This window comes from Teleopsis dalmanni, chromosome 2 (assembly GCF_002237135.1).
Source record: "Teleopsis dalmanni isolate 2A chromosome 2, ASM223713v2, whole genome shotgun sequence".
Taxonomy (NCBI): domain Eukaryota; kingdom Metazoa; phylum Arthropoda; class Insecta; order Diptera; family Diopsidae; genus Teleopsis; species Teleopsis dalmanni.
In genome coordinates this window covers 106,070,779-106,087,309 of record NC_051847.1, presented here as the reverse complement: position 1 = coordinate 106,087,309, position 16,531 = coordinate 106,070,779, and the positions used below count along the sequence as shown (strand labels likewise).

The 16,531-nt window shown below is 32.2% G+C and overlaps 2 protein-coding genes across 5 annotated transcripts in view; one reads left to right on the top strand and one right to left on the bottom strand.

Moving 5' to 3' along the window:
* The first annotated feature begins 268 nt into the window (after positions 1 to 268).
* On the top strand, positions 269 to 2,692 carry LOC119675309. Its single transcript, XM_038086505.1, has 2 exons — positions 269 to 2,110; positions 2,402 to 2,692. Exons 1-2 carry the CDS (start codon positions 269 to 271, stop codon positions 2,690 to 2,692), a joined length of 2,133 nt encoding a protein of 710 aa, XP_037942433.1.
* A 9,476-nt stretch (positions 2,693 to 12,168) lies between these two features.
* The window catches only part of LOC119675966 (bromodomain-containing protein DDB_G0280777-like), a 39,948-nt gene continuing 35,585 nt past the window's right edge, over positions 12,169 to 16,531 (bottom strand). For all 4 annotated transcript variants that reach the window (XM_038087184.1, XM_038087186.1, XM_038087187.1 and 1 more), the window contains exons 8-9: positions 12,539 to 12,925; positions 12,169 to 12,476 (exon numbers count right to left, since the gene is read on the bottom strand). In XM_038087184.1, coding sequence (XP_037943112.1) covers positions 12,265 to 12,476; positions 12,539 to 12,925 — 599 coding nt within the window. In that variant the 3' untranslated portion in view covers positions 12,169 to 12,264. The remainder of the gene's footprint in view (positions 12,477 to 12,538; positions 12,926 to 16,531) is intronic.

The following is a 16,531-nucleotide window of genomic DNA, read 5'->3' as shown; positions in this document are numbered from 1 at the left end:
AGACAATAACATCGAGACTATTGTGCGCCAAATCTAGAATAGCACCATTAAAGAAACAGACACTTCCACGACTAGAACTCTGCGCAGCATTGCTGGGAGTCGAATTAGCAGAAAGAGTTAAACAAGATTTAAAGTATCAAAACGTGCCAACCTACTTTTGGTCCGATTCCAAAATTGTTTTGTCATGGATAATATCTTCATCTGCCTCATTGCACACATTCGTAGCAAATCGTATTAGCAAAATTCAAGAGATGTCACATGCTGATCAATGGCATCATGTGGCGTAATCCAGGATAATCCAGCTGACATCATTTCCAGAGGAATAAAAGTTAAAATGTTCAATTATTCACATATATGGTTTTTTGGTCCACTCTTTCTTCATGGAGGCAACGAATTTTGGCAACAGCCAAACCCAAAGGCATTTAACATCTCAACTGATATCGAAAGACGACAAGGACATACAGTTAACATTATCATTCAAACGACTGGTTCTGATCACATGATAAATCAAATTGATCATCGAAACTCATTCAGATACCTCCAAAGAACAATTGCTTATGTTCGCCGTGTATTTCATCGCACACAATCACCAACAAGAAAACTTTCTCCAAAGGAATTACGAGATGCATTAGTCTTCATAATTAAAACTATTCAGGGCTCAGAATTTGCAAAGGAAATCTCTGACTTAAAACAATGTAAAGCAATCAACAGTTCGAGTCAACTAAATACTTTAGCACCGTTCATTGACGAACAAGGTGTACTTCGTGTTGGAGAAAGGCTTGAAGCATCAACATTGCCATATGATGCTAAACACCTAATGGTAATTCCTTACAATCACTCAATAGTGAAATTGATGTTCAAAATGAAACATGAAGAAAATTCCCATTGTGCTCCACAATTATTGCTAAGCATAATGAGACAAAACTTCTGGCCGATTAAAGGAAAGATTATGGCGCGAAACATTGTTCACAGCTGTGTCATCTGTTCAAAGGCAAAACCAAAACTGATGGACCAACTCATGGGCAACTTATCGACTGATCGAGTTACTCTGACTAAACCATTTTTTACCACAGGAGTTGATTACTGTGGTCCGATATGGATTCATTATAAAATTAGAGGAAAAAGGCCAACAAAGGCATATTTAGCAGTATTTTGCTGTTTCGCGACTAAGGCTGTTCACCTAGAAGTGGTGAGTGACCTGACAACAGAGGCATTCATAGCCGCTATTCAACGTTTTATCAGCAGAAAAGGAAGATGCCAAACAATTTATAGTGACAATGCGACTAACTTTGTTGGGGCGAGAAACCAACTACAAGAGCTCCAGTCTACCATTTATTCAGAAAATGGTAAAGAAAAGATCATTAAGACCAGTAGTAACAAGGGAATTGACTTCAACTTCATTCCACCAAGAGCTCCTCATTTTGGAGGACTCTGGGAAGCTGCCGTCAAGTCAGCTAAACATTTAATGATTAAAGGAATTTTCAACGCTTCATTGACTTATGAAGAATTGACAACAGTCATAACTGAAATAAAAGCCATGTTAAATTCAAGGCCAATAACAAAAATGTCATCCGATCCAAATGATCTAACAGCGCTTACACCAGGACACTTTCTCATAGGCGAACCACCTACCACTAATGTGGATCCCTATCAAAAGGAGAGCCGAATGAGTTTATCATCACGATGGCGTCTAGTTTCTGAACTCAAACAAGAATTCTGGAGAAGATGGTCAAAGGAATATCTCAATGAACTCCAATCAAGGTACAAATGGAAACAACAAAAGGCAAATCTATGCCAAGGTGATTTAGTCATTATTAAAGATGATAATCTACCCATGTACAAATGGCCTCTTGGCAGGGTGCAACAGGTGTATGAAGGAGAAGATGGCTTGGTCCGTGTAGCTGACATAAAAACAGCCAATGGGATTTTTAAACGACCATTACGAGCATTGGCCCCCCTACCCACTGAAGGCAGCATTAATCAAAATCCAACAAAACAAAATTCTACTGTCACACAAACAAGACGAACGAATGAACCTAGTGAAGTGTTGCCAAAGCGTCGAAAGATATATGATGGCACATCTTTAATGATGACCAATATTGACAATATTGTGACAATATTGATGATGCCATTAATACTTTCGAAACCCATTGAAGAAATATCATTTCCAAACAAACCCGGAATATATTTTGAAGAAATTGGCACCGTAAATCAAATCATTGGAAGATGGAAAATTATCACTTACTTTGAGTTCGCGCCTATTCGAAAGGAGATTGAAAGGTTTCAAAATGGCACAGCAGCACTTCAGCAATTGTGCTCATTGTTACAGCAACAAGAAAGCTGTTATGAGCTCGTCCGCCAATTCAATAATACTAACATAGAATTACGAACTGAAACGAAGGTTATGACGAGACACCAATCAGCCAGAGGAGCTATCAATATAGTTGGAAATATTGCTAACAAATTATTTGGTGTTTTAGATTCAGAATATGCTGAAACGATTTCTAAAACTCTAACTCAAATCAGCAATAATGAAGATGTACTATCAAAAATGATCAAAAATCAGACTACAGTCATGGACTCAACGCGAAATATATTCAGCAAAACTACAGAAGCCATTGCAGTTAAAATGAATCAACTACAAGATGAGACAAACAAAATAGTAGATTACACTAATCATAATATGTACTAAACGTATTAACCACCTAGAGATCTATACATCACTGGTAACCCAACTTATATGGATGGCACATACATTAATAAAAATTGAAGCTGCGATATTTGATGTCTTAACTGATACTCAGCATGGCAGAATTAATTCTCTTTTGATGTCTCCACAGCAACTTCAAGACCAAATCATGAAGATCAAGGGCCATTTACCTCATTCACTTCGTCTTCCATTTAATCAAGAGGACGTTATTCATTTATACACGTTGATGTCTTCACAAAGTGGAATCACACAAGATCATTTGATAGTTGTCTTACAACTGCCATTAACCGATCATGAGGATTTCGATTTATTCAATCTCGTCCCAATTCCTGCAACAGTCAACAATACAATGATGACAATAGTTCCAGAAGCTTCATTTTTAGCTGCCACGCCGCATAGAGACCAATATTTTGCCTTAACTCGTGAACAGTATAAGGAGTGTATGACTTTCAAGCAACCAGAAAACAAACTACTCTGTTCGGATAAACAATCAAAATATAACATCGGCTCACAGGCGTACGCTTGCGAATTTAACCTATTAAAAAACATATCTGACAATACGTGTAATGTGCAGGAAACAAAATCGAACATTATTTGGAGTCCCCTGTATCATGCGATCCAATGGATATTCGGGTCAAAAAACAATACAACAGTTACGGCCGTCTGTAAGGGCATCACGACTCATTTAGAACTACAAGGTGCAACACTTCTGAAATTACAAGACGACTGTGTACTCAAACACCAAACGTCTACAATTCAGACACATCAAACGCTTATCGACACCATGTATGAATCTTACATTGCATTTGGTGAGATACCTGTCATTAATAACTCAGAATTATGGTCAAATTTTAAAGGAAGTTCATTGAATGTCAGCAATGAACTTAAACAGTTAAAGCTACTTTACAATACTCTGAAAGATGAAAAATTCGCTGAATTACCACACAAACTACAGACGGACAGCATGCACCACTACGCAATTAATTCCACAACCCTAATTCTTGTCGTTGGAGCCATCATATGGATGATATGGAAAATAAAGCAGGTAAAGCGTCCAGAAGTCAATCAGCCAACACAAACTCTCACACCAAACGCGATGCCACGAACAAGATTTACTTTGGAGCCTGAAACAATTACATAGCTTCTCAAATTCTCATGATGCTATAAACTCTAAATTTTATATTTTTAAGTTTATATAATATTGTATAACTATTTATTGTTTAAAAATTATATGTGTATTTATATATCCACAAAATGTTGTAATTATTTTAAAATTTTGTCTGTTGATTTTTAAAAAAAAACACATAACGCATTGCAAATCAAATCAATCATTGCTCATAGATTCATTCTTGAATAACGTAATTCAAGCCGGGCAGAATGTTAAGTTTAACAAACCTAACATATTTTAGCTCGCTTGTAGTTACACTTATGCAGCAAATAAATATTGTAAATATTAAATACATTGTTTACGTTTATAAGTTCAATAGCTTCACATATTGTATTTATGCTTATGCAGCAATATGTGAAATTTAAATTATTATTTTAGTTATCAATAATTGTAAATATTATTATGCTTAGTAAGTAATTCTATACTATATAAGGTAACAATATTGATAATAAAACTCGAAAGCGAAAACAATCGTCTTTCCTTTAAAAACAAAATTTGGTTATTGGTAGATGTGCCTTTTAACCACTATAGCAAGTAAATAAAAATTATTTACTTACTTGGCTAGCGGTTTATGTGCCTGCAAGCCTTTCGTCATAAATACCTGATTATTGGTTTATGTGCCTAATAGTCAGTGTAACGAAGTAAGAAAATACATTATTTGATACCACCTCAGATTACGTGGTATTACAAGCGTTGAGAAGTAATATGACAAATGCGTAGAATTTAACTCTGTAGTTTTGGTGAACTTTTGTCCATTAAGTTTTCGCAACATATTCCAATACGTTTTGCTATCATTAACTGATCTTAAGGAGTTAGCTAACTCCGAGTAATATAAATTTTTTTTTACGTTTACAAAGTAATTTAAACTCTTTATTTGCACTTGTATATAATTGTTGGATTTCAACTTCTTGCCGCTTTGCAATGTGGAATAAATAAAATGTACGTATAACATTACATTATCAAGATCCTGATTCCATCAGAGTGCCGAAGACTTTTCTGCAATGCTGATGTGGGGACAAGTGGTTTCGAATGCATTAAGTGTTTTTGAATGCATTAATCATGGCAGCAGTAATTGCCTTGACTTCTGACTCTACATTTCATGTGGTGTCGAGTTTCTTCAGCAGCCTATTTTGTAATAATTCCTTCAACAGTTCTCCTCGTATGTTATCTGATCCGTATTTTCAGGAGTTCTTACTAGCGTATTACTTTTAGTGCGCTTATTAAGACGACAGAGTATTTAAAAGCGTATAGCCGGATGATCCGACATTTTTCGTCTGTCAGCGACCCTTCATTTCTCCCGTTGGTGCCGTATTGCAGCAGGTATTTGAAGAAAATTTCCAATCGCTAGGTTTTTATTCTGAGCGTCTAACTGACGGAACTATTGTACCTACGACAGGGAACTTTTAGTACTTTCTCCACATGCTAGAAGGCAAAGAGCTTAACGGTATTATTGAAAGGATTCACAGGTCTTTGAAAGCAGCTATTAAGTGTTATCAGAATGAAAACTGGACAGAAATCTTACCTGTCATCCTTCTCCGATTTAAAGTCGTAGTGAACGTGTTAGTAGTGTTATCAGAATGAAAACTGAATAGAAATCTTACCTCGAATCCTTCTCGGATTTAAAATCGTAGTGAAAGAAAATATTCCTTCACAACGAGTTTATGGTGCTGGCTTACGTTTACCTGGAGAATTCATATCGAAAGCAAATGGCGACATCACAACCCCTCAGACGGAATTCGTCGGAAAACTGCAAAGATTGTGAGCGCGTTAAGATCTACTAAAACTGCTCATCATTCTAGTGAAAAGGTATTCATTGAAAAAGATCTTTATTCCTCGGGTCAGGTTTTTGTCAAGAATGCTATGATTTGTAAATCACTACAAGTTACATACGAAGATCCTTTCCCTGTACTTAAGAGTTTTGACAAGTATTTTGTAATGAACACAATGTTAAGGAACAAGGAGTTAAGTCTTCAGCAACGGATGAATCCACTGACTAACATAACATAAGGTATACACTTCACGCTACGGCAAGCTTGAATTGAATTCAAAAATATTGACAATAGAATATTTTAAATAGAAAGAAAAAAGTAAGGAATAAGTTTCTTGTTTTCAGTTTCATAAATTGTCGAACTACAATAAAGTAAATTCTGTATCGTAAATACAAGATTTGGGACTTTTATTCTACTTAAGAAGAATACAAACACAAGCCACAGAAAGCCGCTGTATGTTTATATATTTTTAACTAAACCCATTATAGGCGTGAATACTTTTTTACCGTTGCGAGCAAATCCCATATAAAATTTAGTACGATATCTTAAACATATCTTTATATCTTAAACATTGTTAGGTTTCAAAAACAAAATCTAATAAATACACATTTGAAAATTAATATATAGACACTGTGTTCTCATTCTTTAAAAATTTATTGCAACGAAACAGGACCAAGCACTATGTTTATTCCAGTAAATGGGGACGAACAAAACGTGTCGTTACAATACTATTAACAATTTCTAGTGACTGCACTCGTTTTTCTAAACATATTGTCAGCTCTTCAAATTTGAGGATTTGCTCCGAATTGGATGTTGACAGCTTCCAGGTCGCTCGTGTTTTAGTTTATTTAACAGCGTAAATACTGATCAGTCATCCCAATGTTGTAGTGGCCGACCAAGGTGTTCCAAAGCAAGCTGAGCAGAAGTAATAGTATCACAAAGTATGCACAAACTTTGTGGTGAGCCGTTGGGAATCGTTTTTACATTTCTTTGAGGTGGAAGTTGATGATTACTCTTTTATTCTCCTACTTTCTTACAAGTAACTCCCATGCTACTGCAAAATATGCATATATAGTACAAATATTATCTAAAGCGTGTTCAGCGCCCATCACCAAAGCTTCTTTTAAATACTGAAGATTTTGTGTATTGGAAAGCGCAGAGTTATTCATGACAACGGACGTGAATAAATCCTTAAACGAACACCAACTTAAATAATTTCTATCGAACGAGTGGACTTTAATGCGCGACAGATATGACGATAATTCCATATTTGCGTTGTTTTGCTAACAGAACTCTTGATAATAAATCAATCACCTCATGGTTTCAGAATATGTCGCATCAATATCAATATGGATTTTCCCACTGACTAAAGATAACATTGACCCCCTTGCTTTAATGCTCGACGAGACGTCATTGTTTTTTGCAAGTCACGATTCTAGTGCTTCATTATATTTTTCCCAATAACTATCCATTAACGTCTATCGGTCAATAAAGTAGCCTTTCGCTTGTTTGATTTTAGCCACTTTTTTTCGTATTTACAGAAAATCTCTTTAGAGCGGCTGGTTAATTTTTCCACACTACGTTCCTTTTTTATGGGGAAGAAAGAATTATCAAATTAGCACGATTTTAGCAAAACACATTAATAAAACTGAAATAAACAATTGTGCACAGCGGCATCAGTAAAGTATTTTACAGGGCTTAGTTTTGAAACTATGGCAGAAGCAAGTCACGTGGTTTCGAGCTGTTGATGAATATTTTACTAACTTATTTCACGATAGAGAGCGTAGCGCCCGTAAGTAGTGTAAGTTTTATTGTTTTATTAAAACCCAATTTATTATTAATAGTTATTGAACACGTTTACAAAGTTAATCGTTTACTGAATCGACGCTTCTTTTTACCGAACATCTGTTTTTCTCTTTTGACATTTTCTGTCAGTTCGTTGGTGCAGTGCTGCCATAGTAGTAATAAAGTTTAGCAAGTGATCGCAAAAGCTGAAATTAATATTGCTCTCCACAAGGGATGCCAAAATATTTAAAATAGTAACGGAAATAATAGAATTTTATCTGCACAATGTTTTTTTTCCTTTTATTAATTTAAACGCTCTACAACCGCACACATGAGAAATAATAACTTTTGATATAGAATTAACTTGATACCTGGATTTAAGTGGTCAGTATTTACAAACATTTTGAATCGATCAGATGTATTTGTAAACTTTTTTACAATTAACATCTAAAATTATGTTTGAATATTAACGACGCAGAAACAGATGTAAATTGTCGATTGTCGATATTTTAAAGCGAAGATATTTCAATACAGCGAATATACAATGAAAAATAATTCATTTAAAAAATAAATACAGCAAAATTGATGATAGAAATGAGAAACTGATAATAATAATAATATTATAAATGAAAACAGCTTAATATCTGTAATAAATGTTAAATTTCTAACAACTATTTCATAATACTTAATTCTGCTGCTGATGTGCCTAGATCTTCTTTTAATGCTAACCTCAAGCCCAGTAGTACTGATGAAAATAACTGCAACCATGTTTGTTTGGGTTTAGCTATGAGAGCTATTTTCAGGGTAGATCGATGAGAGCTCCAAACAAATCTGTTTCAAACTGGAGGCCTTGATCGGTTGAAATTAGCTTATGTGCACCGAAGCGTGAAATTCACGTGGCAAAGAAATTTGCTGTCACTGTGTCTATTGTCATGTCTTTGAGAGGTGTGACTTTCGGCCACCGACTGAATCTATCGATCGTTGGTCTGGAAAGAATATTGGAGCTGGTTTAGTACGTTTATTGACTTTGATCGTTAGCAGGTTTGACATTGACGAATCCATGATTTCACATATTGACGAATTAACGGTCAAACATACCTTGACGTTAATTGATGTAATGTGGCTCTGGCACCAGAATGCAATAACGAGTATAACGGGTTAAATATGTCTCTGCTCAGTAATTTGGGGATGAATGATCTTATTTTCGCGTTTGGCGAGGTGATAGTTTTATCACTTTCTGTCTGAATACAAAAGTGAGTGATATTTGACCAGTTTAATTTGTAAAATGGAGCGCTTCAAGCATATATCGAAAATGTTTGATCGAAAGGTAAACTGTTAAAAGTTGGGCTGCTTTTAACCTTGCAGAGTAAAATGCAACTGGCTTTCACTGATCACCTATTTATTGTTCAAGAACGAAACCAATTGCGGAATGCGTCCGTCAACAATCGTAATGGATATGTTGGTGACAAGAGTACTAATTTGGCAACTGATGAGAAACTTGCTTTACATTGTTCGAATGCTGCATTGAGCCCCGACGACCACACTACTTTGATATTATCATTCCTCTCAGAATCTTTTAGGAGATCGTTCAATGGTGCTTGTATTGCTGCAGCTTTTGTCTGATTCCATGTTGCTGCTTACTGACTCGAATTCACTAATGTCGTTGCTTATTCTTTTCGGGGTCAACAATGTGGTACTTCTTTATTACCACTTTTTTATTAATTAAACATATCTGTTATAAGTAGAGGAAACACGCTAAATGCTAATGAACGCTGGACCATTAAGTTAATTGCTGTTTATATTTTGGTTTTTACATTACGCCAGGATGGATGGAAATGTCCTTCAATTAATAAACTGTAATAACAGTTTTTGATTACGCAGATGTTACAATAAAAAAGAAACAATGTTTTATCTGCGTATAATTACAAAAACTTATATTAACTTATTCAAGGAATCCCATTCATTCTAGAATTTGAGTTCCTTTCATTATTCTATTGTTTTAAATAACAAAAGTTAACGCTTTTGTAGAAAAAACCCGTATGGATAAAATAAATACATACAAATTTATATATGTTAAATTATAAAAATTTTATTAAAACATATTCAAAAAACTGATCAACCCAAGTGGATGAAATAAAAAAAAGTAAAAATTTAAATATATTAAATTTATTTTAATAATTAATATATGCATTCTATGAAATAAGAGAAATAAACGATAGTTTAACACAGTGTGATGTCCTCGAATCCATATTATATTTATTGTGTGACACACCTAAAACTATGCTACACAAAAGCCGATATTTGCACAGTTCTACACATCTCATACTATTGCATCTAAACGTACTTGAGACAATGCCGTTGTGAGAACAGACGAACGGCACGGAACACTTTCGACAAATTAATGCCGAAGAAGTGCACTCGCATTGGAACAGGATTCATTCGGGCTTGGACGGTCAGCTGGAAAAGTTAGCATCTGGGAATTACTGAAGAGACGACAACATTGGGAAACGACTAAAATTCTATGCGTTCGACTTCAAACCACATCATTTGAAATTGAGGCTGCTTTCGTGGTAGCAAAACAATGGAAGCTGCAATCGGTAGTCGTTTTTTTTAAATACATTTATTTATTGTATCTTCTCTTACAATGAGACTAATAAGTTTTAAAATCTTATCACTAATTACATAATATCACAATTTTTATTTTAACTATACCTTGTATAATATAAAATAAAATAAGTAAACTTTATATCACCTTACTTAAATCAATGGGTTAAATTTTATTCGAGTGAGTGTTAAGTGGTTTATTAAGAAAGCAGTTAAACTTTGTTAGGTTACTAAAAAGGCTAGTGGGGTTTTTACTTCAAGCTCTTTTTAGGCGGAAAGTAGTGAGTAGAAGTACGAGATTCCTTGCTTAGGGGTTAACATGTTCTGTCAGCCTTTTATTGTATTTTTTTCTTATTTTGCCAAATTCAGCTTTAACCGATGGAATTTGTAGATCTCGGTGGATACTTTCATTCATAAAATACCATAGGGCAACAGTGTTTGTGTCTTTGACTAAGGTCTTTTCGATTATGTATAACCCCTTTTATATAAACACATTTTGTTGACTTATATTGCGTTTGTGAATTAGACTTAACACATTTTAATTTTTTTATCGGCAGTCACTCGACCATATCAAAAATATTAAGCCTCACTTGTTTACAGAAATTCTGATGCGATAATGAAAACATTATTTTTTTATTATTGATAATAAATTAAATAATCCATTTAATATTAAAAACTGTCTTAGATCGCAATATAGATATATAACTATCACTGATGTAACGAAAGAACATAAACAACTATCACGTTATGTTAATACTAAAGCATATCAGAGGTCGACATGTATGCATTCGAAAATCAGTATGGAACATACTGCTAAACGCGAATCGTTTTTGCACACGAAGGAAGAAATTCGCACTACTCAGTTTCGTGAGAGTCTACGAGCCTATTTGAATGACAGAGAACTATATTCACTATTCACTACTTTGTACTATGTGCTGCTACGAACAATGACGCGTACAGAAATAACCTGCATTGAGTTTTGCGCATAATTCTGCATATCAAGTATTTAAGAAATTTTGGTTTGCAATAAAAATATTATATAAATTGTATTTATATGTTTCCGTCTTGCAATAGAAACCTAAACAAATTTGAATTTATGGGGACAATCAAAAATGAATACTTAAGTAAGTTTCTGTTAAATGATTTATTTAGTGGCAATTTTATTTCAAATATTAGATGTCAGTGCAGACCTAGTGGCATTTTAATAATACCTAGTGTTTAATAACACATATTTAAAGTTTTTATATATGTATTATATTTAAAATTTCTGCCTCCATTATTTTGTCTGTTTTGACAAAAGAAATCAAATTTCGAGTATAAACCATACATAAACTATTGTGTTCTATGTAGATGTATTAATCGAATAGTTGTGAAATTACAACAAAAATTTTTTTAAACAATATAGGCTATATTGGCCAGATATATTATAACATTATATCTATATAAAAAATATAGATATAATGATTTTTACCCAGGTAATTTGCATATTACCTCATTGCATAGTGAAAAGCAGTAATGTGTTGCATGATGCAGTACAACACAATACGTTATACAACCTAGAGTAGTGCATCAATTAGCGAACGAAAAAGCACAACATCGCACGATTCGCAGTTGTTGTAAGCAAATGAATATTCAAGAAACGCAACGAATATTATTGTTGGCACCATAATGTGATCCATTCGTTGCACTTTTCTGAAGCATATGCATTAATATAGAATAATGCTCAATGGCAACGACCAACTGCACTAGAACTTATGGAAAACTAACTAGAAGCAGCACTTGTGTTTACAATATTATATATATTTTATTTTATCTCCAATTTAACCAAACAAAATTTGCATGTTACTATGTCTAATGTTATCTTATAATAGATGTAATCGTCAAACGGACTAGCTTTATTTTATTAAATATTAATATTAATATTAATATGAGATATTATTTCAAGAAAATCTTCTAATATCCTTCTTCCACAATACTAATCTGCTGATTTTAATATAAGTACAGTTTTAATTGTATTAGTATTAAAATCAACGAGTATAAAAAAAGAATAAAAAAAGTTTGTAATACTCACGGCAACAATCACTTACATATACAAATAAAATTTTCTTTATATTAAGAATTAAAAGGACCAGTAGTGTTTATACGTGTATTAGATTTAGCTATTTAAATGAAACAATTATTGAATATGAAAAAATAAAGATATCACATAACTGACAAATTTATGTGAATTAGTTATGTACAGCTGCTGAGGAATGTTGTATACTTCTTTCAAATTCTTCTAAACTCAAAGCTTGATTTATGTTAATCAGTGGTAGTTTTCCAGCGGTTGCTTGAGCTAGTAATTCAGGAGAAAACCATTGAGCTAGTTGATTACTAGTAGGAGACAACCGCCCGTCTCGTTGATAATTAATCCCACCATTTTCACTTCCTACATTTGGTACTAAAATATTAAAAATTAAAGTTTATTACTTTTATTGGCAATTACTTTTAACGTATCCTTACTTGTTGGGTGGCAACTATTATCTATTTGATTATGCTGCTGGTGATGATGTTGTTGCATGGCATGTTGTCGATGTCTGTGAACATTTAGAGCACGTTGTTGTTGTTGTTGTTGCTGCTGTTGCTGTTGATACATTTGATGCTGTGTCAAATGAATTGGCATGTTTGATGAATGTGACTGCGGCATTTGGTTTAAGAAAGTCTGGTTTGAAGTTTGCTGATGATTTATTATATTTTGACAATTAGATTTACTTCTTAATCTTTGTTGCTGTATTTGCTGCAACTCCATTTTTGAAGCAAAAGAGATTTCAGCCATTTGTTTTGCATTTTGTTGTTTCTGAGGCTGATGAGTAGATAAAACTGGCATATTACCTTTCAATATTGGACGACCTATGATTAAAGTAAAGGCGCATTTATAAGATTTGTATTTTTACAAGTTATTCTTGATCTTCCATATTTATAAAAGATAAATTATAAAGTACTCATTTACGTTATTAATTGTAAATAATTTTAAACTTATTTTATTTAGGATATTATAACCTTTATACGAAAATTGATATCATATTAAATTGAGTGTTAGAGGAACAATAAACAAAACTTCTACTTTTCCAAAATAATAATCCAATCAATTGTTTTTTATGCGGTTACGCTGTCAAAGAAGTCTTCAAGAACAAATATAAATACTATCTAGAGACTGCAATCAAAAATCCTGCAAGCAATAGTAGATACTAGATGGTATATCACAAACGACGATATTCATAAAGACCTGAAAAAACTCTATATCTAAATTGCTACAGCACACAAACTTGGAAATGATTAAGTATTAAATTAAGTTGAATTGTTTTCTTCACAAACAAAAAAAATATTTATGTATTGAAATTGTTTGAAATGTATTGAAATTATCATTAACATGTTATCTTAAATGATGATTTAAGATCACTCAGACTTCCAAACTTTATTTGTTAAAATTTGATTTTATTATATATAATTTTTTTTAACGAAAAGTCCTTGAATGCAAATACTATGTTAAATTAAGTTATAAAAATATCTGAATCACATGGGAATGGGAGTTTTTCCCTTTTCCCAGTTTCCCTATTCTAAATCATATAGGAATGGGAATTGGAATTTTGCACAAAATCTTTCCCAAGCAAATAGTGTGGGAGATAAGTTAAAAAGAGTTTAATTTAATATGTAAGTAACTTATAATGATGAGATTTTTAAATATATTTGAATAAAATAATTAAAATAAATTTAATATTTTTAAATTTTTTATTTATTTATTTTATCCACACGGGTTTTTTCCACAAATTAAAACGTTAACTATTGTTGTTTAAATCAATAGAATCAATTGTTACATCTGTGCTATTATAAACTATTATTACAGTTTATTAATTGAAAGACATTTATAACCTAATTATGAAAGCAAATACTACTTTTGGAAAGAAACTCAAATTTTAGTTAAAACATCATTAATAATTCAAAATAATAAATAAGATATTTTACTTTGTTTTTTTGTATATAAGAGAAAAATAAATTATATAGATATTTAAATAATAAATTAAATAATTAAAACAAATAAAATAAAAGCGTTTTGTTTTTCTCATTCTGACGTTTTGTATTGTTTTTTGTAATTTTTGATTCGGAACTTTTTTAACTTTTTGCAGTTCATATTATTTGCTTTGCTTTATGTATGATGGTTTCAATTTTTCTTTTTTCAGTTTCCCATTTTGTATAGTTTGGTTTTTAAACCAAAAATAAATTGGTTACGTAATGCTGTACGAGGGTCACTATATATACTTTGAACCTAATAATGAAAAAAATACTAACTTGCCGTTGAAAATTGCTTTATTGTTTCTCGAATATTCTCCTTTATGATTAATACACTTTTGCATGCATTCAAACCATTTGTTTAAGCATCTTTATATTCTTTTTCAGACACCCCTAAAACATGGCTTTTAAATGCAACAACGGTTTCTTCTGCCGACAAGAAGAAATCATTGGATGCCAAATCGAGACTTTACGGCGAATGACCCATCAATTAAATTTTTTGAATGTTCGAATAGTCGGTTGTTAGATGAGATGTGAGCACTCGCATTGTCTTGATGGAGAATGATCTTACAACGCTTGTTTGTTTTTCGTTTTTCACTAAAGACTTCCGGTAAACAAATGTTGTATACCCTTCGGAATTGACCGTTTTATATTTCTGTAATGGTATACTCGTAGTTACCTAATGACCAGACTAGGCTATAATTAAAATCATTGTACCAACGTTTCGCAGTGACAAGGGATGGAGTTTCATCGCCAAATGTCGAAGTAAGTTAATCAATGCACCCTTGTCTTGATAATCTACGTCGACTGTCGTGATAAATCATTGCACGAATATTTTTTCATTTTGTTGCGAACATTCAATTTACAAATCACTAAGGTAGATTATGTTTAATAATGTCAAACTTTCGTATGGAAATGTCAGATGACACTTGACAACAATCAGTGTTGCCAAGGCTCAAAATACAAATAGTGGCTCTCGTATCATTTTGAAAGTTGAAAGAAAAGAACACAATATGTTATTTGGAATATTGTCACATTCGTGGGATATTTTGGTTTCTTTGACCATTTAATTACCTCTACGATGTGGATTTTGCTAAAGTCCATTTGATTACATCTACAACATGAATTTTGCTTAAGTCCATTTGATTACATCTACGACGTGGATTTTGCTTAATAATAATAAAAAATAATAATAATAAAAAATAATAATAATAATAAAAAATAATAATAATAAAAAATAATAATAATAAAAAATAATAATAATAAAAAATAATAATAATAAAAAATAATAATAAAACTAAGGCGGTTCAATAATCTTTAATTAAATGTTTTTTGAACACCCAAAATTTTTCTTATATTTATATATAATTGTTAGCGCAACTTTGCACAATAAAATTTTATTATTAATTTTTAGAAATATAAATATTTGAATTTTATAACTAAATTTATCACACAAAAGTTTTAATGGTTTAATATTATATTACTGTTAAGCAATTTTGAGGCAAATAACTTCTGGAATACTTATACCCTTTAATACATAGTTATGCTTTTCTTTGGTTTGTTTTAGCAATAATTATATTAAAAAAAAAATTGCAACTCATAATTAGTTGCTCTTATATAATAAAATCTTAAAATCATATTAGTTGTTAAATGAAATTTTTTCGTAATAAACGATTTTCACGAATGTGAAGTAATACTCATAAATGATTCACAAATCATTTGCATCACTTTTGTGTCAAATGTCGGTGTTTATGAGTATTTTATGAGCAGAGTATAAATCATTATAAGTACTGTCAGCTGTTTGTATAAATTAGGTGGAGTCAAATCAACAAAAAAGAGAGTCAGAATGCGTATAAATGTCCTGAGTCCCAAGATATCCTGGCAAACCTAATAAAGTGAAGTTCTTGAGCACGGGGTAATTTTCAAAATTTTTTGGGTATGTGATTAATTAATGATACCCGAAAATAAATTAATAGTTAAAAGTGTCCTCTACCATCAGTGTTTGGAGTGATCAAAACATTAAATGTACTTTTCGATATAAAAGTAAGACTTCGCCAGACAAAAACAACAGTTTCTTGTGAAATGAAGCGTAAAGCCTTTGTTATTATTTAAAACAAGCTTTTAAAGTGAAACAAGGTTTCAAAGTAACTATTAAACTTTTGAAAAGTGAACGAATTTTATACTAAACAGTGTCTCAGAATGGGTTAATGTCGACACTATACGTGATCTCGTTGTAAAATAGCTAAAAGTAGACTATAAGTTAAATTGAAACAATAAAATTAATGTTTAACAATAATCATTTTGATTTAGTACAAGATTATCTTTATAATGCCAAAAATGAATCGCACACCACCGAACACTCCAGCATGTTTTTCGCACAAGTTGCGGTACGAAAAAAATGCTGAAGGACACACCGCCTGAATACCAGGAAAGTATGGAACTCAAAAA